Source organism: Zosterops lateralis (genome assembly GCF_965231275.1).
Source record: "Zosterops lateralis genome assembly, chromosome: 6".
Classification (NCBI taxonomy): Eukaryota; Metazoa; Chordata; class Aves; order Passeriformes; family Zosteropidae; genus Zosterops; species Zosterops lateralis.
In genome coordinates, this window is record NC_139761.1 from 53,858,527 (window position 1) to 53,878,954 (window position 20,428).

Sequence of the window (20,428 nt, forward strand, 5' to 3'; positions counted from 1 at the left end):
GGAAGGAAAGGACAGAGAGATGGACAGGTGGAGGGAAGGGCAGGTAACGGGCAGCTGGATGGTTGTGGGACAGATGGATGGGATGGATAGAGTTGTGATTGGAGGGGGACAGATGGACAGGTGACAGACAGACGGATGATGGACAGATGGATGGGTGACAGACAGATGGACGGGTGATGGACAGATGGACGGGTGATGAACAGAAGGGCAGCTGGCAGAACAGATGAGTGGCTGCAGCAGCGGGGACAGGCGCGGACAGACAAAGCGGCCGCAAGCACTGGTGGATGGACAGGGGGACAGAGGAGAGGATGTGGCCAAGGGCAGGGTGACAGGAGGGGCAGGATTGTTTTGGGTGGGGCGAAGGCAGGGGCTGGGGGCCCAGGGACAGGCAGGGGACACAGCAAACACAGCGGGGTGGCGTGGGAATGGCTCTGGGATGGCACAGCTGGAGTGGCCCAGGGATATCAAGGGTCGTCCTGGGGTGTCCAAGAATGGCCTAAGGGGTGGCCCAAGCACCACTGAAAACCCCGGAAGGGCGATCCAAGGGTGGCCCGAGGCAGGAGCCACATCTTGGGGACACCAGGTGAGGTGTCACACCTGGAGATGCCGGGGGGGCACCCGCGGGGGGCGAGGGGCGGCACGGGGAAGGGCTGGGTGCCGGGCCGGCCCCCCCTGGGCGGCCCCGCGGGTGACCGGAGCCGCTGCCCCCAGGCCCCGCCCGCGCCCCCCCGATCCGCCGCGCCCGGGGGCGGGGCCCGGCCCGGCCGCTCCGCTCCGCCCGCGCTGCCGGGGGGGACGGGGGGCGCGGCACCGGGGGCGCCGGGAGCAGCGGGAGCACCGGGAGCGCCGGGGCGGGGAGAGCCCGGTCCCCTCCCCGCGGGCCGGGCGGGAGGCGGGTGAGCGGCGCGGGGATGCGGCGGGAGGAGCGGGGGGCGCGGAGGGGCCCGGATGGACACGGAGCGGCGGCGGGAGGGGGCTGTGACCGGGGCGGGCGGAGCCGGGAGAAGGGGGACAGGGGGACCGAGGGCCCGTGGCCGGCGGGGCTGGGCTCGGCGTGGGCGCCCTGCAGCTGTCCGGGGTGTCCGGGGCGGTGCCGCGGGGGAGCCTGGCGGGCCTGCGTCAGCCCCGGGGCCGTGGGGCGCGCTCGGGGGACCGGCACGGCGGGACCGCGCCCGTGTCCCCCCGGCACGCGTGTCCCCCCGGCACGCGTGTCCCCCCGGCACGCGTGTCCCCGCGGCGGGAGCTGCCCCTGCCCCGTGGGGCGCGGGTGGTGCTCACCCAGGACACCCAAACCAGCGGGGGCAGCGGGGTGGGGAGGGACCCAGCCCTATGGCAGCCCCCAGAGGTCCTGTGACCCCACCTGCCCCCTTCACTGCCCGGGGGGAGCTGGGGGGACACAGCGGGGACAGAGTCAGTGATGCTGTGGACTCCTGACCCGAGCTGGACCCTCCTGCTCTCTCATGGAGGGCTCACCAGGCAGGGGGGCTCAGGAGTATGGGGGGCTCCCCAGTCTGGGGGGTCACTGCTATAGGGACTCACCAGTGTGGCTGGCAGAGACAGCATGTCCAGGACACCCCAGTAAGGCTCAGTGGTTGACACCCCTAGTGGGTGGCTCGGGGTGCCCCAGGCATGGCCCCCATATTGTCAGGGTGCCCCGGTGCCCCTCAGCTGATGCCACAGCCCCAACCCTCCACCCCCTGAGTGGCTAAAAATAGTACATCTCCCCCCAGGCCGGCCCCCCCCGGCTCTGTCCAGGTTAATCTTTAGCTGCTGGTCACTGTAATGAGGCCTCATTAGCCGACATTACGGCAGGCAGGGGAGCGAGACAGAGACAGGCTCTGGACAGTGACATGGTGACAGGGCCTGGTGCAGCAGAGCCAGGCTGTGTGTGGATGAGCGAGCTGGGGGGACACAGAGGACAGTGAACTGGGGGTGACGTGGCCTTGGTGCCCTTGACACCCAGCTTGGGTCATGGGAGAGTCCCAGCTGCATGTGTGGGGTGACCTGTTGTCAGTCCCCAGCACAGTGCAGTGCAGTGCTTGAGATGATAGCATCCCCAGTAAGCATATCGTGGTCCCCAGCAGTGTAAGGGGACTCCTGGAGACATGACAGGATCCCCCAGGGGGGTGGCAGGGTCCCAGGGATGTGACAGTGTCCTTGAGAGCCATGTCAGGGTCCCCAGGGGAGGGCCCCAGGGGCTGTGCTGGGGGCCCAGGAGTGTGGCACTGTCCCCTGCAGCGTGCCTGTGTCCCCAGGGGCTGTGCCAGAATCTCCAGGGATTGTGCCAGTTTCCCAAGCACTGTGCCAGGCCCCGGGGGAGGAGGTGTTAGTGTCACCAAGGGGGTGCCAATGTCCCCAGGGGCTGTGCCAGTGTTGCCAGGAAGAGTGGCAGTTTCCCAAGGCGTGTGCCAGGTCCTCAGCAGGGTGCTGGTGTCCCTGGGGTGAGGTGTGTCACTATGGTGTCCCCAGTGCTCACACCAGGGTGTGCAGCAGTGTGCCAGTGTCCCCAGGGTTGTGCCAGGTCCTGGGCCAGGCTGGCTCAGGACAATAGGGACAGCACACGGGGTGGTGGCACAGTGGGGGGCCCGAGGTGCTATCAGGGGGCTCGAGGCACTATCAGGGACCAGAAGCCCGGGGGACCCACGTGTGCTTCTGGGAGATTAGGGGGGGAGTCAGTGAGGGTGCAGAGGTGCGTCCCAGCCACATTGCTGGGGTTCAAACTCCACGGCTGTGGGGAAGGTGACGGGGACAACAGGAGAGCCTGGCCTCATGCAGGTGGGTGAGGGGTGTCAGCAGGCATGGTCGTGTGTGCAGGTGTGCATGCCTGTAAACCTGTGTGTGTGTGCACGCAGACACGTGTGTGTGCCTGTAAACTGGTGTGTGTGTGCTTATAAAGGTGTGCCCATAAATCTGTGTGTGCACCTGTAAACGCAAGTATGCACCTGTAAATCTGTGTGTGTCTGTAAAATGTCAACAGCTGTCCCCAGGTGTGTGAGCCCTGGCTTCTGCAGGGCCCTGCCCTGCACCCTGGCACATGGCAGGACACTGGTGCCAGCCGCTGTGCCAGGGACAAGGGGCAGAGCCGGGGCCTTTGCCTAGGTGGCCACGTGCTGCCATATCCCCCTGTGCACCCCAGGTGTCCCTGTGCCCCCGGTGGGTGCCAGCGTGGTGTGATGCCTGGCCTTTGTCACCCACAGGCTTGGTGAAGACACCCCAGGCTGGTGCCAGCCCGGGCGGGGGCCATGGCGGGGGGCGCGGGGCTGGCCAAGCGCCTGGGGACGCTCCTGTCGGGGCTGCTGGAGTGCGGCGCCTTCTGCGGCATCATCTTCGGCTGGGCCTCCCTCGTCTTCGTCCTCAAGGACCTGGGCTACTTCGAGGGGCTGTGCCAGCCCTCCGCCACCCCCAGCCCAAACCTCACCCTGGGGTCTGGTATGGACCTCCAGCTGTCCCCTGGTCCCCTGACTTGTGACCCCACTGTTCTGATGCCCCGTGCTGCCCCGTGTCCCCACTGTGCCTGTGCCTTTGTCTTTGCTCTCTGCAATGTCCTGATGCTCCGCAGTGTTCCGTGTCCCCACCGTCTCCAAGCCCATGTGCCTGCTGTCCTCCAGTCCATGTCTCCAGTATCATCATGTCTGTGGTGTCCCCACATGCCCAGTGTCCCCTGCATCTCTGCTGACCCGTGTCCCTGGGTGCCTGCGTCCCTGCACCCCTGGTATTCCCGGTGTCCCCATGCCCTTGTCTGCGTGTCCCCATGCCCCACTTATGGCCGTCCCCAGACTGCAGCGGGCAGGATGAGCAGTTCTCTCTGGTCTTCACCATCGGCTCCTTCATGAACAACTTCATGACCTTCCCCATGGGCGTCATCTTCGACCGCTTTGGCACCACAGCTGCGCGCCTCATCGCCATGTGAGCCCTGTGCTGAGGGGACACGGGGGACGGGGCTTGGGCTGAGGGCTACTGGGAATGGGGTGTTGTTATTGGGGTGGCCTGGCTCCCAAGGGGCTGGGATAGGGGAATCACCTGTGATTCCCAGGATCCCATCTCCACGTGTCACCACTGTCCTTTTTAGCTCCCTCTACACTGGTGGGACCCTGCTCGTCGCCTTCTCCACCCCAGGTGAGACCCTGTGGCCAGGGGATCCCCAGCCCTGGGGGGGAGCTCTCGGTAACCCCTGTCCCCGCTGACCCCTGTGTCCCCAGAGATGTCGGTGCTGCTCTTCCCGGCCATGTCCATGCTCTCGGTGGGCGGCATCCTCCTCATCCTCACCAATATGCAGGTGGGTTCCCCTGGCACCCTGACACCACATGGTGGCAGGACAGCTCTCATGGAGAGCTCTGATGGCACACAGCGGTCTCTCGGTGCCAGGTGGGCAACCTGTTCGGGAACTATCGCTCCATCATCATCACTCTCTACAACGGGGCCTTCGACTCCTCCTCCGCCATCTTCCTCATCGTCAAGGTGGGTGTGAGGGAGGTGGCAGTGGTGGCAGGGGAGGACAGAGCTGGGAACAGTCGGGTCACATGTATGGACATATTGGGGACACAATCTGGGACACAGCTGAGTCACTGCTGGGGCCACACATGGGGACAGACCTGGGGCCTGAGCAGGTGGCCGGTGGCAGCCTGTCAGTCCTGACTCCACCCTCATCCCCAGGTGCTGTACGAGCGCGGGCTGTCCCTGCGGGCCATGTTCCTCTTCCTGGCAGCCTGCAGCGCCTGGCACTTCCTGCGCACCCTGTTCCTGATGCCGCGCACCCGCATCCCCTACCCGCTGCCTCCTGACTACGACTACGGGTACGGGGGGCTGCCTGCGCCCCAGGGGGCTCTGGGTCCCACCCTGTGGGCAGCGGGTCCTGTCCCCTGGGCAGCTCCAGCCCCGCGCAGGGTGACACAGGCGCTGCCGCAGGCTGCAGTGCCGGGCGCGGGCCCGCTCCTACCGAACGCACAAGGACAAGCAACCTCCGGGAGAGGCCGGACCCGAGGAGACACCCCTGGAAGCCCCCGCAGCTCGAGGTGCCGGGAGCGGGAATCTGCTCCTTGGGGGTGGGGCTTATATTTGGGGAGGGGCTTGAGCGAGTGGGCGTGGCCATAGCTGGGCTATGGGCGGTGCCATGTAAATGAGGGGTGTGGCCTGGGGGGCGCTCCGTGTGCGGCTTGGAGAGCACCATGCGTATATGCAAATTAAGAGGCGCGGCCTTTCTGATGATGGGCGTGGTTGGTACTGGGCGTGGCTGGAGTATAGGCATATGCAATGAAGGGGTGCTGGGTGTGGCCGTGTGTGGGCGTGGCCAAAGGGTGGGCATGGTGACACATCTGAACAGGCAGGGTTATACGGGTGGCTGGCAGGGACAGGGTGTGGGTGTGGCCTGGGGGTGTGTCTGTATGCACCGCGCCCTGACACCTGCACAGGCGGGGACACCCCCGGGACGCCGTTCCGGGCCTGCGCCTGCTCGTGGCTCTTCGCCTGGCACGTGGCCTGGCTCTCGGTGATGCAGCTGCGCCACTACCTGTTCATCGGCACCCTCAACCCGCAGCTCGAGCACCTGGCGGGCGGGGACCACGCCCTGGGTAAGGCATTGCACCGGGGGGACACGGTGGGGACCCCCGGGGCCGGCCCCGCCCGCCTGACGCTGTCCCCCCACAGTGAGCACCTACACCAACGCCTTCGCCTTCACCCAGCTCTGCGGGGTGCTCTGTGCCCCCTGGAACGGCCTCATCCTCGACCGGCACAAGCGGGGAAAGGGCCCCCGCCCTGAGGGTAACTGTCCCCCCACCCCACGGGCAACTGAGCCCCCAGCCCCATGCCCCGAGGATTATTTACACCCACGGCCCTTCACCCCAAAAGTCCTATGGTCCCTGTCACCTGTGCCCTCATTGCTGCCACCACCACCGTGCCCGAGCCCACAGCACCCGGAGAAGGGGCACAGAGGGGGCTGTGTCCCCATGCCCTGACCCCCATGCCCGCAGGGATCCTGGCCGCGCTGGCAGACCTGCGGTCGGCGGTGCTGTCACTGGTGGTGACAGTGGCACAGTGCCTGCTGTTCTCCGTGTTTGCCGCCGTGCCTGTCCTGCCCGTCCAGTACGGGACCTTCGTGCTGCAGGTCATCAGCCGCTCCTTCCTGTACGGCGGCAACGCCGCCTTCCTGGCCATCGCGTGAGTGGGGACAGCCACGGGGGACAGAGGGCTCAGGGTGCCAGAGGGCGGGGACACGGTCATTGTGGGTGTGGCAGGGGACAGGGTGGCAGGGGATGGCGGTGGGGCTGGAGGGTGGCAGGCTACATGGTGGAGGTATCAGGGGATAGGGTATCAGGGTGGGGCTGACAGAGGTCACGGTGCCAGGAGGGCGCCAGGGTGGGGGTGGCAGGAGATGCCCGTTGGTGACATGGGTGCCTGGCAGGTTCCCTCCACAGCACTTTGGGAAGCTCTACGGGCTGGCCATGGCACTGTCGGCGCTGGTGGCCCTGCTGCAGTACCCCTGTGTCGCCCTGGTGCAGGGGCCACTCCAGGGGGACCCCTTCTATGTGAGTGTACCCTTCTATGTGAGTGGGTCCCCCGAGGGAGAGGTGGGTGGGCTGCTCCACAGGGCTGCTCCACTCCCTAATGGGAGTCCTACCCTGGGAGGGGAGGGGTTTTGCCACATGGGGAAATGGGGGTCTCATCCCATGGGAAAAGGGGGATCCTGGTCCTGCCCGTGGGAAAATGGGTGTCCTGCCCCATGGGGAAATGGGAATGCTACCCCGGGGGGGATGGAATCTTTCCCCCGGGAGTGATGAGGTCTTATGGCATGAGAAATGGGGGTCCTGCAGCAGAGAGGGATGGGTGTCCTGCTCCTGGGGAAATGGAGGTGCTGCCCCAAGTGTCCTTGCCTAACACAGGGGATGGGGGGTACAGCCCCCCAGCCCCCTGCCCTGACACTCTTCCCCTCCACAGATGAATTTGGGACTCATTGCCGTGGTGCTCGTGGCCTTTGTCAGCCCTGTGGTGGTGGCCCACGAGTGCAAGCGGCGAGCCAAGGAGCTGGGGATGGCTGGCACACCCTTGGCAGCCCCTCCTGGCACTGAGATCCACGCCGAGACCCCACACTGAGCCCCAGACCCAGCACACCATTTTTGTACCAGCCTGGGGGTGCTGTGCCAGTGGGGTGGAGGGGTTGGGGGTAATAAACATCGTTGCCCCCTCCACTCACTGTGGTGCTCCCACGACCCCCCAGCCCTGTCTCCAGCCCCCTGACTCACACAGACACAGCTCAGGGCACCTCTGCTTTACTGGGAAGGGAACTGGGGCACCATGGCAGCCCTGGGGGCTCAGTACTGGCAGATGAAGGGGCGCAGCTGGAGGCAGATGCGGCTTCGCCAGAGCCCATCTGGGGACAAGGACAGTGTCAGGGCCATGGGTGGTTCCCAGAGCCCCCCAGTACCCTGCAACCACTTTCAGTGCCCCCTGTATCTCCCCCCTTAGCTCCCTCAGTGCCCTATTACCCCTCCCAGTACCCCTCCCAATGCCCTCGGTGCTCCCCTCAGTTCACTCAGTGCCCTCTAGCCCCCTCTCCACAGTACTCTCCCAGTGTTCCTCCAATGCTCCTGTAGCCTGTGCTCTCCTCCCCAGCACCCCCCAAACCTGGACACGGTGAGTGGGTGGCCTTACCTCGGACGCTGAGAGTGGTGCAGGTGGTGACAATGTGCAAGGGCTGGGTGGGCGCCCAGTTCGCGTAGTTCCAGGGGCTGGAGTCCTCCCAGTAGGACTTCCACTTCCCTGCCTGTTGTACTAACACCTCAGTCCCCAGTAACAGCTCCTACCACTCCTACCCAGCCCCTCGACCCCAAAAACCAGCCCCAGCAACCAATACCCAGCCCCTCATGCCTCGAAACCCAGCCTCCAGCCCCAGCGCCCCATACCCAGGCTCACCCCCACAAAGCTGCCCCAGCACCTGGCACCCAGCACCCTAGACCCAGCCCCTCACCCCCTAAAGCAGCCCACAACTGATCTCCTGGCCAGCACCCAGCACCGCTTTGGCAGGCCCTTGTCCCTGGTGTCCCCTCACCTTGCAGCTGGTGACAGCTCCAATCCAGGGTGAGATGAAGGTGTTGTAGGTTCGTGCCAGTTTCTGCAGCTCCTGGTTGCGGGCACTGCTGTGCACCGAGGCCAGCTGGCCCCGGTACTTGTCCTGGCAGTAGCCCTGTGGGATGGGCACGGGCTGGCACCAGGCACTCACCTGTGCCCACGGGCACCCCTTGGCAGTGGTGCTATGGCATGAGCATGGCCCAGGGTCCTGATACCCCTGTACCCCCCTGGTACCCCCCACACCCCCCTGTCCCCTCACCTGGGCGAGCGCATAGGTGCGCAGCTTGTTCACGAAGGCGTAGCGCCGCTGGGGGGTCTCACCAGCGGGGACCCCCTGGAGCTGGAGGGGGGCTGCAGGGCAGGGGAGAGGGAAGGTTGGTACCACGGGTCCCTCTGCCAACCACTGCCAGCCCCAGGCATGTGGCATCAGTTGTCATGGCACTGGGGTGGCAGGGACTGAGGGTGTCCCCAGGGTGTCCCCTAGGTGTGGAGGGCACTCACTGGGGCAGGGGGACACTCACCAGGGTGGCTGGCAGGGACAGTGCCCAGGAGGGCCAGAGCAAGCAGCAGGCAGGGCCACATGGCAGTAGGACATGCAGGGACACTGGGGACACAACCACCACCCTCTGGAGATGTCGCAGCCCTGTCACCCTTGGCCACCCCCCACCACGGTCCAGAGCCCCTCTGCCACCCTTGGTAACAATATTCTCTCTGTGGCCCTTCTGTCATTCCCCATGTCCCCACTGTCCTGCCACCACCAGTTCCACCTTGTGTCCCTCACCCCATCCTGCCCCTCTGTGCCCCGTATTGCCAATGTCCCTCCACCATCCCCTCTGCCACTCCCATGTACTCTTGGCATCCCAGAGACCCCCCTTGTCCCCTGACACCCTCATCCCAGCCTCAGGGACGCCCACCCCTGGTCCCCACCCCAGCAACCAAGGGCTGAGCCCACTCTGATGTGCCCTTGCCATATCCCTGTCCCCATCCCTGCTCCTCACCCTGGGGGCTGAGGGGAGCTCTGCCCGTTATCCCCCTTATAAGGGGTGACACGGCCACATGTCACAACCACAGCCTTGTGCCACCCAGCCTGTCCCTGGGGATACCATGGGGACATTAGAGTGACACTGGGGGGGGCTGGGGGGGTTGTTCCTGCCCACAGTGGGACACACATGGCCCCCAGGGAGGAGGGCTGTAGCTGGGGGGTGCATGGGGGTGCCCAAGGCAGAGAGTGGGTCCTGGGGGGGTGAAAGTGCTGTAGGTGCAGGGCTGGGGGCTGCTCCAGTTTGAGGGGTGCAAGGTGGGTGTATGGGGTGTAGCATGTGCTGGGATAGGGGTGCTGGGGGTGCAGAGGGGATGTTGGGGTCCTGATACCATCTCCCGCCAGCCATGCTTGCCCAAGGGCCATTTCCTTCCCAACGATCGTGGGCCCCTGGGTCCAGCCTGGCCGTTTGCCCACAGACCACCTTGAGCATCCCCCTAAGCCTCCCATTCCCCTGCCCAGCCCCCCCAGCCCACAGCTGAGTGCCCACAGCTCCCCACGGGGACTCTGCACCTCAATCCTCATCTCCATGCCCTGTACAGCACCCCTGTAGCCCAACCTCTCCAGCCCCTGTACTCCAACCTCCCTGAGCCCCTGTACTGACAACCTGCACTCCAAACTCCCACAGCCCCCTCCACACATCCTCCACCCCAAACCACCACAGCTCCCTCTTCATGCCCACACATCCCCTCCCCCGGACCAAGCACACCCCAGGCACTGGCTGGGCAGGGTGCTGGCACAGCCCCCCTGGGGTGTCCCTCACTGTGTCCCCAGCAGTTGGTGGTTGGGGGTGTCACAAGGCTGTGGTTGGGGACACGTGTATCTGTCACTGATATAAGGGTGGCAGTGAGCAAAGTCCCCCAAGACCCAGGTGAGGAGTGGAGACAGGGACATGGGGGTGGGCTCAGCCCTCAGCTGCCAGGGTTGGAGGTTCCCGAGTCTGGCACTGGAGGGCTCTTGGGTGCCAGGGGTGGAGGGGGCATGGTGGGGGACAGAATGGCACAAGATGCCCAGGGGAGAGAGTGACCCAAGGGCTGGAAGTGAGGAATTGGGCACATGGTGGGCACAGGAGGGCTGGCATCTGTAGGGATGGTGGATGGCACTGGGGATGGCAGAGGGGTGGCACTGGGGATGGTGGAGGCATGGAGATGGTGGGGATATGGAGGGGTTTCTGAGGGAATGTGGGGAGGACAGGGTGATGCTGGGGGTGGCAGACAGCCTGGGGGGGTGTCCCCAGGGTGACGGGGCTCTGGGATCTCCCAAGGGTGCTAGTGGTGTCCCCAGCGTCCCTGTGCCATGTGGCTCTGCCTGCTGATTGCGCTGGCCCTCCTGGGCAGAGTTCCTGTCAGCTGCTCCGGTGAGTGCCCCCCACACCCTCACCTGCCCGCAGGGATATCCCAGGGACACCCCTGATCCCAGGGTGACCCAACTGGTGTCCTCAGCTGTCGCCAGCCCTGCGGTGGAGGATGAGGAGGATGTGACAGAGCTTGAGATGCCCGAGGAGTACAGTGGGTGTCTGGGGGCCAGTGAAAAGCAGGCACTCGGTGTCTCCAGCATGCCGGGCACCGCAACCTGCCGCTACGTCCTCATCTCCCGCTGCCGAAGCTTCTACCATGCGCAGGTGGGATGGGGTGGGTTGGGTGGGGAGTCAGAGTGGGGGCACCAGTGCCCCCCGTGACAGCCGTGTCCCTGCAGCGCATCTGTGCCCGGCGCTTCCATGGGCGCTTGGCCTCGATCCACGATTCCCGCACCAACACCTTCCTGCTGCTCCTGGCGCGCCGGCAATGCAGGGCCGGCCAGGTCTGGATCGGTGCCGTCAGCCAGCCCGCCGTAAGGACCCCCACCACGCACCCACCACCCTGGCCTCAGGGCACCCTGTCTCCTCCTAGTGTCCCCAGTGCCCACCCTGGGTGTTCCAGCCTCGTCCCATGATTCCCAGTGCACAACCTGGGTTCCCCGAAGCCATTCCCAGTGTTCTCAATGCCCACCAGGGTACTCCAGCCTTGTCCCAGTATCCCTAGTGCCCACCCTGGATGTCCCATTCCCATCCCACTGGCCCCAGTGCTGGGGCTCCCCACACCCTTTCTCTCCTGGCAGATCCCATTCCCGAGCTGCCACTGGACAGACCGGAGCCCCTGGAACTACAGCCAGTGGGTGCCTGGGCACCCTCTGCCCGGCCACCGCTTCTGCACCGCCCTCTGCACAAACAGTCAGTGGGGGCTCTATGGGAGGGCTCCAGGGGGGCTCTGGGGTAGTCCCTGCCCATGATGGGGGGAGGGTGCTGAGGGACTCAGGATGGGGAGGTGACACTGGGGGGCTGGTATAAGGTATCTGGGGGCTATCCCTGGGGGCTGGAGGGGGTCTGGTGGGCGATGGGCTGATCCCCTTCTTCTCTCCCCAGACGGGCTCTGGAGGAGCGTGCGCTGCAAGAGCCGGCTGCCCTTCATCTGTGAGATATGAGGGGCTCAGCCCCTCTGGGTGCCCCCAGGCCTCCCTTACTGCTGTTCCCCCACGGGGGGCCGCACCCCCTCCCTCAGAGTACAATAAAGCCTTGGTGTCAGCAACCATTTTGTGTTTGGGCAAGGCCAGGAGGCCTGGCTGGGTGCACCCAGGGTGGGCACAGAGGGGTTTTGGAGGTGTCGCTTGTTTCCTGCACATCTCCTCCTCCACAGTTTCTTGCCCACTCCACAGAGTGGGCAATGGCAGTTGCAGGGTCCCCTCTACAAGGGGATCCCCACCCAGGGCCCAGGAGAAGAGGCAAGACTCTCTGAACTGACCAGTGAGGTTTTATTGTCTGTGGCAGTGGCACCACGAGCCGGACCCGTTGCCCTGTGTCCGGGCCATACATGAGCAGGGGGAGAGGGGAAGGGGGGGTTGTGCCCACCCCCAGCCCCTTGGGGACCAAAGACATGGGGTGCAATGGGGGGATGGGGAGGAGCTGTTGAGAAGACAGGGACCCTGCGAGCTCATACAAAGTGCATAGATGTGTGTCTGTGTGTGTGTCCCCATGGGAGGGGACAGCGGGCCGTCAGCTCAGCGTCGGGGAGTAAGCCTGGAAGTGACACAGGGGAGAGGGGGTGAGGATCCTGCAGGGTCCCCCCAGGGCGACCCAGCCCGGGGAGAACACAGCCAGAGCAGAGAGGAGGGAGGGAGCTACCCCTGGCAGTGCAGACATGGGGAAGCTCGAGCTGGGGGGGGGGTGTCCCCAGCACTGGCTCAAATCCTACACTCACCCTTGCTCAAGGCTTCTTCCTTTTCAGCTTCAGCGCCTGCAGCCAGTGTGGGGGAGAGGCCTCAGATCTGGGGTATTGGCAGAGTTTCAGCATAAGCCCTCCAAAAACAGTCCCAGGAACCAGACTAATCCCCTCAGCCCCCCTTTTGCCTCCATGAGGATCCTGGCCCCACACTCACCCTGAGGATTTCTCTGGCTTGGGGGGCAAGGTCGGGGGTTTCCCACTCATGCCAGGGATCTTGCAGGACTTGGAGCGCTGCACATGGGGGTCTTTAGGAGGGGTCCCCTTGCTGTCTCCTGATGACGTCCCCTCCTCGGCTGAGCGGTTGCGACCCCTCAGCTTAGCCTGGGGGCAGAGAGAGAGGTCAGGGAGAAACACAGTGCTCTGCCCCACAAATCCCCTCACTGCCTCCTCCCTGTCTTCAGCCAGACCCCAGCTCCACCCTGCCTGTTTGTTTTCCTGTGTTTCACCCTCCCTTCCACCCTGCAGCCAGGAGTCCAAGAGACTCACCTTGATAGCAGAGGCACTGAGGCCGGGAAAGAGCGGCACCTTGACAGCCCTGCCTGAGGGTGAGCCGCGCATCCGCCGGCTCCGGGGCTCCTCTGCTGCCTCCTCATCGGAGGACGGTGCTGGGGCTGGCCGGGGCTCTGTGGGGACACAGGGACAGTGTCACCACCACAGTGTGGCAGGATAGACACCCTGCTCCCATCCCCATCCCCGCTGGGCTTACCTGTGGAGTCCCGGAAGATCCAGCTCTCCCCCTCAGTGGCGGTGGGGCGCAGGGATGGTGCCCGGTGCTGGCGCTTGCGGCCCAGGCTGGCCTTGCAGCGGAACACGCTGCTGTCCAGGAGCTCTGTGTCCTGCCGAGCCCGGGGAACAGGTCAGAGCTGGAACAGGGAGCCCAGGGACTCCCAACCCCAGCCAGCACACCAACATCCCCCACAGCAGTGCTGGGGGTCCTTAATCCATGGCTGTCTCTGAGGGCAGCAGGGTCAGAGAGCCCCATTGACAGACACGTCCCGTGACAGCCAGGCAGTCCAAGGCCATACAGGGTGATTGGAACCTCCCCACTTTCACTCACCTCCAGAAGTGGAAATTCCTGCCCCTGCTCCATGGACCCCTCGGCCTGGGGGGTAGCCAGAGAGAGCCGCTGCTCCCCCCAGCTGGAGGAGCTCTCCCCATCTGGGTGGTCTGAAGGTTGCTCCTCACTTCCTGTGTCCACTGGGATCCCACTGGCAGCCTCTGGCAGCAGAGGGGTGGGCCTGGGGCTCTGTGGGGCAGCAGCTGTCTCAGAGGGATCCCTCTCCTCCTCAGAGGGGCTGGGCAATTCACTCTGGGGGAGCTCCATAGCTGGGAGATCAGCTGAAATGACACCCATTGAAGGGATGGGGGCCGACCTGCTTGGGAGACAAAACCCCAGAGTTACTCTAGGCCCAGATAACACAAACCCTGCCCCATACCCCTCGGTCTGCCTGAGGGGAAGCTGCTCCCTCACTGCCAGCACTGGTGCCCTCCTTACCCGTGCTCTGTGCCGGTGTCTCCTCCCAGGCTCTGCTCCTCCACACCAAGGTCCCGGCTGCGGGCGGCACAGCGGGCACTGAAAGCACTCGCCCACTCCTGGCGCCTGGCCTCAGCATCCTGTGACTCCACACTCCAGCTGTCCAGGTCCTGGCTCCAGTGGGCATTGCCCATGTCCAAAGAGAGATCCCTGTGCAAGCCTGCCTGGGGCTGTGGCAGGACCCCGGACATGGAGCCATCTGAGGCTCTGGCACCGCAGGGGTCTGGCACCCGCTCTGTCCCAATGACACCAAATTGGTGCTGGCACTCAGCTGCTTTAAGTTCCTCAGCCCAGTCCCTGCTGCCAGAGCTGTCACACTCCTGCTGGTGGGCACTGCCCGAGGTGGGTTCCTGGGCTGGGGGATCGGGGTGGTGGGAGCTGGGCATGTCCTCCTCACCAACCCTGACCAGCCCGGTCTGTCTGACGCTGCCCTCACCGGGCCAGCTCAGCCGAGCTGGGATCAGCTCCTGCTCTTCCTCCCTGGGTGGGACGGAGCTGTGGTGCCCATCCCGGGCTGCTCCACTGGGGCTCAACCCTCTGTCCTGGGCCTCCACATCCCTGGTGCTGGATCTGTCATCCCAGACACCTCCACTGGGGCTGAACAACTCCCCATTCCGGGTCTCTGTGTCCCCAGTGCTGTGCCTGCTGTCCCTAGTTGCTCTGTTGGATGTGAATTCACTGTCCTGGGTTTCGAGGTCTCTGGTGCTGAATCTGTCATCCCAGGCTGCTCTGCTGGGAGTGAACTCATCCTGGGTCTCTGTGTCCCTGGTGCTGCATTCAATGGCTTCAGCCAGCCTGCTGGGGCTGAACTCCTGGTCCTGGCTCTCCATATTCCTCATGCTGAATCTGTCATCCCAGGCCGGCCTGCTGGGGCTGAATTCCCGGTCCTGGTTCTCTGTGTCCCTGGTGCTGGATCTGTCATCCCAGGCCGGCCTGCTGGGGCTGAATTCCCGGTCCTGGTTCTCTGTGTCCCTGGTGCTGGATCTGTCATCCCAGGCTGGCCTGCTGGGGCTGAACTCCCGGTCCTGGTTCTCTGTGTCCCTGGTGCTGGATCTGTCATCCCAGGCCGGCCTGCTGGGGCTGAATTCCCGGTCCTGGTTCTCTGTGTCCCTGGTGCTGGATCTGTCATCCCAGGCTGGCCTGCTGGGGCTGAACTCCCTGTCCTGGCTTTCCATGTCCCTGATTTCACCAGTCCAGGCTGGCCTGCTGGGGCTGAATTCCCGGTCCTGGCTTTCTGTGTCCCTATATTCCCGAGTCCAAGCTGGCCGGCTGGGACTGAACTCCCGGTCCTGGCTCTCCATGTCCCTGGGGTTACACCTTCTGTCCCAGGCTGGCTGGCCAGGGCTGAGCTCCTTATCTGGGCTCCCAGCATCCCCAGTGCTGGATCTGCCAGCCCAGCCCAGCGTTAAATTCTCGTCCTTGCTCCCAGCATCCTGGCTGCTGTATTTACTGGCCCAGTCTGAGGTGAGCTCCCTGTCCTTCATCTCTGTGTCCCCGCCGCTGTACCTGCCTGCCCAGGTGTGTTGCTCAGAGTGTGGCTCCTTGTCCAGCTGCCGGACGTGTCCCGTGCCAAGGCCACTGCCCCAGCTGGCCTGCCTGGAGCCAAGCTCCTCTGTGCTGCCATAGCCCTGGCCCCACTTGGCTGTGCTGGAATTGAAATCTGGATCCTGCGGGCAGCTCTTCCCAGTGCCAAGGGACTGGGACCAGTCGCTGCAGCCCAGTTTAGTGTCCCCCATCAGCTCTGTTGCTCTGTAGTCACCACTCCAGCTCTCCTGGGCAGTGCTGTCCTTGTTGCTGTGGGTGCTGTCCCAGCTGGAATTGGTCCTGAATTCCTGGTCCTGCTTGGTCTCAACAGGCCAGTCTCTCCCCCTGGACACACTTGGATGGCTCCAGTCAAAGGTGCTGTCCTGGCGAGGGTGGCCAATGCCGAACTCACTGCACAGGTCCTTCTGTGACCAGCCCAGGAGGTTCTGGTGGAAAAAAGGGGAGAGGAGTTAGAGGGGGGGAAGGAGGTCAGAAAGAGGAGTTTCAGGGGTGCGCTACCCTGGCACCCACAACAGCAGACCTGGAGGAGGGAAACACCTTGGGGATACAGCACAGCAGGGCCCATCCCAAGGTGGGGCAGACCCCACCACCAGACCCTCAGCCCACAGTCCTGCTCAGCCTCCACCCACCCACCCGCCCATCCTGTCCCATCCCACTGCTCAGTGAAGGGCAGGGAGGAGGAGCCCAGCCCACACCGACCCCACAGAGCCCCCATGCCCCTCACCTCTGGAGACCTGCGGACCCCAGGTGACGCCAACAGCTCTGTCAGCCAGCCCGGGTCGGCGTGGTGGTCGGGGTCCTGCGAGGGCCCCTCAGCCTGGCCTGGGCTCCCAGGACCCTGCAGGCTCTTGAGGCCATCACCTGCCCGGACAAAGGCAGCTGGAGCAGCTGGATCTGGAGGGGCTGGATCCAGGGGGGCAGTTGTGGTGAGGCTGGGCTGGGTGGGGGACTCAGGCTCAACTGGGTCCTGGCCAGGCTTTGTCACATGAAGTGGGGAGAGGGACACAGGAACATCTTGCTCTGCCTCCCTTTCCTCCTCTTCCTCGCCCTTAGCCTCTCGCTGGGCCGTGGGACCCCCTGGGCATGGAGCCCCCTCTGCCTGCTGGCTGTCAGGTCCTTCAGACCTGCTGTCCTTTGGAGGGCTGGGGGCTGCAGCCTCCCCATCCGACTCCCCCTCTTCAGAGAGCCCTGAGTCAGGTGTCTCCCGGATGGGGGAGCGGGGAGGGAAGGCTGGCAAGCGTGGCCCCCGTGATGGGAATGTCCACTCAAAGGACTGGGAAATGCTCCAGCTGGACTCGCTGCCCAAGGAGGGCTCTGACAGGAGGTCTCCAGGCCGGGGCAGGGCACTCAGCGAGCCCCCCAGCTCCCCCAGGCCCTGCCCCGTGGGCGGGGGCCGCAGCACCCCCTCTGAGGAGCGCCGGAGCCCCACATCCCGGGGAGGGGGATTGAAATCAGGACCCTCATGTGACCGTGGGGACACTGCAGAGTCATCAGGTCCCTCTGGGGAGCCTGGGGGACGAGAGGCTTTGGCAAGGGGCGGACTTGGGGGGCCCAAGTATTCGGCAGCAGCCTCAGGAGAGCCAGGGGGGCAGGTGACTCGCGGGGGCAGTTCAGGAGTGCCAGGGGGACTGGCGGTGCCAGGAGATCCCTCTCCTGGAGTGTGTGGGGAGCCGGGGGAATGGGAGACTCTGAGCTGGGGTTTGATGACTGAGGGAGCGCCCGGGGCCTGGATGGAGGTGACGGGGACCTCGACTGGAGGCCGAGGGGGGGATTCGGGAGAACCAGGGGGCAGTGTGGGGGAGTCAGGGGCGAGGAGCTCAGCGGGGGCATCAGGGGAGCCAGGGGCTGGGGCAGAGGGCTCAGCAGGCTGGAAAGGAGCTCCTGGGGCTGGGGGTGGGCAAGTAGGGGGCCTTGGGGAGCCTGGAGGTCCGAGGGCACCCAGCTGTAGAGTGGAAAGCTGTGGAAAAAGCCAGTAGGGGGTCATGTCACTCAGGAGGTACCTCCAAACATCATCCATCCCAAAGCCAGCCCCCCAAACCTCTGGAGGGTCCGTCCCTCCAGTCCTGCTCCCCTCCCTGCACCCAGGGCAGGAAGTGCCCATGGTGCGTGCCAGAACCAGGCTGCTCCTGAGTGACTCAGCCAGGGCGGCTCCCGGCGCCCCAGCCCTGCTCCCTGCCCAGCCCCCTGCTGCCCCCAGAGCACCTGGACAGATGGAGAGAAGAAATGAAGCAGGAAGAAGTCATAACCCCCAGCACAGCCCCCTGCCCTGCCTGTGACTGGCATCCCCCTGCCCAGCAATGCTGCTGTTTGCCCCCTTGCTGGGGTGACCTGGTGCCGCTGCCCAGGCTGCCACCAGCAGTGTCACCGTAGCCCAGTGTCCTGGTCACCGCCCCGAGCAAGCACGGCACGGGGAAAGGGGCTGGCAGGGTGCCCGCAGGGCCTGCCCTGCCACATACCTGCCAGGTCACCGAACCCCAGCTGGTGACTCACAGCTGCTCCCTGCCCACGCCTGGCACCAGTGTTGGCACACTCCACCCCCACACCCCAGGCCCCACACTGGGCCCTCGGCACAGGCAGCACTGACCCCCCCAAGAAGGGGCAGCCAACACCCCAAGGAGAAAGGAGAGACACGCACCCCGCAGAGAGGGAGCCCCGGAGGAGACAGGAGAGCCCCGAAGGAGAGAGCCCAGGAGCGGAGCCGCCATGGCGCCGGAGGGCGAGGCCAGCACTCACGTCAGGAGGGGATGGCGGCCTCCGGCGTCCGCAGGGGTCCCCGGCACAGCTCGGCCCAGCTGGGGGGGAGCTGCTGCAGAGAGAAAAGGGGAAGGGGGATAAATCCTACTGTGTGCCTCAGTGTTATTCTCCCACCACCCATGAAGCACCCCTGCCCCAAACCACCCTTCAAGGACACAGAGTACAGGGCTCAGGCCCTGCCACAGCTGCACAGTCTCTGACTTGGACTGTGAAGGGAAGGAGGCAAAGCGTCTCCAGCTCCCCTTCCGGAAAGTTTTCGGTCCTTTGGGAGTGAGTTTCTCACACTCTGGTTCAGAGCAGCCCCCGCCCAGCTCTCCCTGAGGTGCCCGGCTCTCGGGAGTGTGGCCAAGCCCTGGCCCTGGCCCAGCACATCCTGCAGCTGCGAGTCCCACTGATCTGACTGTTCCCTGTGCCCTGGCATGGCCCAACAGGGAAAAAATAGCAAGGCTGGAAAATCAGGGGCATTTCCCAGGGGAGCGACCCCCTGCCTGTTACTTCCAGCCCAGGGGCTGGCTCAGAGCCCGCCCACAGGCGGCTCCTGGCCCAGGACAGCCCATTCTGCGGTTGGCACCGGCTGCCCTGGCCTTCCCACGGAGGCAGCTCGAGGCACTGCGGCTCGGGAGGAACCCAGGACCAGACCTCAACTCCGTTACATTCCCAGCCCTGGGATGGCTTAGAGTGATATCCCCTGTTGCCACCACCACTCCTCCCAGCGTCGGTCCCTGTGCCCTCACCTCATTTCAGCCACAGGGTGTCCATCATCCCCCATTCCCAGCTCGCCTGCCGCAGGTCGGGGCATGTGGGGGGCTTCACTGGCAGGGTCTCCATCTGCCTCCCCACTGGGACGCTTCCGGAAGGCAGTAAAGGTCTTGGAACCAAAGCGGGAGGAGGGTTCGGCGCAGAAGGGTGAGAGCCAGGCCCGGTCTGGGCTGCCTGGGCCCTCCCTGCTGTCCATCTTGGCCAGGATCTCCTCCACGGTGGTGCCCGGGAACCGCTCCGGCCTGGCGGCCACCGGCACCGGCGTCACCTTGAAGGGCGCCGGGCCCTTGCGCGAGGGGGTTGTCGGGGCCGGGGGCACCTCCTCCTCCTCGGTGCCCGTGACCGGGGGCGACGAGAGCCCCTTCCCATTGTGGGTCTCGGGTGACCTGACAGTGAAGGAGGGGCGCCGGAGGGGCCCCCCGGTGCCTGCCCCGCTGTAGGGCTGGGGCCCGGCCAGGCGGTTCATCTTCTCGGCCGAGGGCAGCTCGGGCCGGGGGTGGCGCGGGCCCGGTGCGGGGGGCGGCACCGGAGGCGGCACCGGGGGCTTGGCGGGCACGGCCGGCTTGGGCAGCACGCGGGGCTTGGGCCGCACCGGCGGCTTGGGGCGCACGCTGCCTGCAGAGAGCGAGGGGGGCACGGGGTCAGCAGAGTGCTGCGGCCCCCCACAACTGGGAACAGCCCGCGGGGGGCTGCCCCACCAACCCCTCTGCCCCAATCTCCCCAGCCCGGGGTACTGACCTTTATCGGGGCTGCCGGCCAGCCCGGCCCCTCCGGTGCCGGCAGGGGAGGTGCAGGGCACGGCGGGGTGCAGGGGCTGCGGCTGGGAGGCCATGGCGACACGGGAACGTGGGGGGCACGGCACGGGGTCAGCCCCTGGGGGAGAGGGAGAAGAGTTTTGGGGAGCGCCCCAACCACCCGGGGGGCCCCGTGCCAAGCCTGTCCAGCTGTGCCAAACGGTGATCACACCGTGCTGCCACCCTTAGTACATCGGCCCCGGTCATCTGAGCCAGCCTGGCCCCGGCAACAGACCCAGACACGGCCCCAACCTGCCCGTAGCCACAGGACCCCACACTACAACCCCCAACGCCGTAGGGCCCCTCCTTTACCTGTCTGACCCTGCGCTAACCCGTCCCAACACACACGTGTCACTCTCACCGACCTTCGCCAATCCCCCAGCGCCGATCTGGCCCCCGGTTTGCCCCAGTCCCCGCCTCAGCTCCCTGCCCAGGTCACCCGCGCCCCCGCCGAGCCCCCGATAGCCCGGGAGGCACCGCCCGGTCCCCCGAGACCCTCGGCCAGCCCCTCTCAGGGGCCGCGGGTGCCCCACTCACCTTCCCCACATCAACCTCATGGTCGGGGGCGGGCCGGGGACACACGTGAGGGGCGCAGAGCGGGCGAGGAGGAGGGGTTACTGTCCCCACGGGTCTCACGCTGCTGCTGCCGCCGCCTCTCCCGTGACTCACCGGGGCTGCGGGGACA

General features: G+C 65.5%; 4 protein-coding genes across 4 annotated transcripts; 2 read left to right on the forward strand and 2 right to left on the reverse strand.

The window, feature by feature from the left end:
* The first annotated feature begins 556 nt into the window (after positions 1-556).
* SLC43A3 (solute carrier family 43 member 3) lies at positions 557-7,159 on the forward strand. Its single transcript, XM_083862565.1, has 13 exons — positions 557-583; positions 3,198-3,429; positions 3,777-3,906; positions 4,070-4,116; positions 4,200-4,276; positions 4,366-4,458; positions 4,654-4,793; positions 4,906-5,012; positions 5,409-5,567; positions 5,644-5,757; positions 5,967-6,153; positions 6,398-6,521; positions 6,931-7,159. Exons 2-13 carry the CDS (start codon positions 3,243-3,245, stop codon positions 7,084-7,086), a joined length of 1,521 nt encoding a protein of 506 aa, XP_083718691.1. The 5' UTR covers positions 557-583; positions 3,198-3,242; the 3' UTR covers positions 7,087-7,159.
* Positions 7,160-7,304: 145 nt separating this feature from the next.
* On the reverse strand, positions 7,305-8,643 carry LOC310910199 (proteoglycan 3-like; the record flags this gene model as incomplete). The annotated part of the gene is made up of 5 exons (XM_083862645.1): positions 7,305-7,363; positions 7,645-7,756; positions 8,042-8,176; positions 8,321-8,412; positions 8,583-8,643. The coding sequence occupies 5 exons, from the start codon at positions 8,641-8,643 to the stop codon at positions 7,305-7,307; spliced, it is 459 nt and encodes a 152-aa protein (XP_083718771.1).
* Positions 8,644-10,356: 1,713 nt separating this feature from the next.
* LOC310910200 (proteoglycan 3-like) lies at positions 10,357-11,560 on the forward strand (the record flags this gene model as incomplete). The annotated part of the gene is made up of 5 exons (XM_083862646.1): positions 10,357-10,457; positions 10,543-10,721; positions 10,796-10,930; positions 11,198-11,309; positions 11,502-11,560. The coding sequence occupies exons 1-5, from the start codon at positions 10,397-10,399 to the stop codon at positions 11,558-11,560; spliced, it is 546 nt and encodes a 181-aa protein (XP_083718772.1). The 5' UTR covers positions 10,357-10,396.
* Positions 11,561-11,873: 313 nt separating this feature from the next.
* TNKS1BP1 (tankyrase 1 binding protein 1) lies at positions 11,874-19,781 on the reverse strand (the record flags this gene model as incomplete). The annotated part of the gene is made up of 11 exons (XM_083862650.1): positions 11,874-12,152; positions 12,334-12,400; positions 12,512-12,678; positions 12,844-12,980; positions 13,064-13,193; positions 13,415-13,733; positions 13,853-15,861; positions 16,161-17,393; positions 18,170-18,242; positions 18,925-19,564; positions 19,688-19,781. 10 exons carry the CDS (start codon positions 19,779-19,781, stop codon positions 12,340-12,342), a joined length of 4,863 nt encoding a protein of 1,620 aa, XP_083718776.1. The 3' UTR covers positions 11,874-12,152; positions 12,334-12,339.
* Between the last annotated feature and the right edge of the window lie 647 nt (positions 19,782-20,428).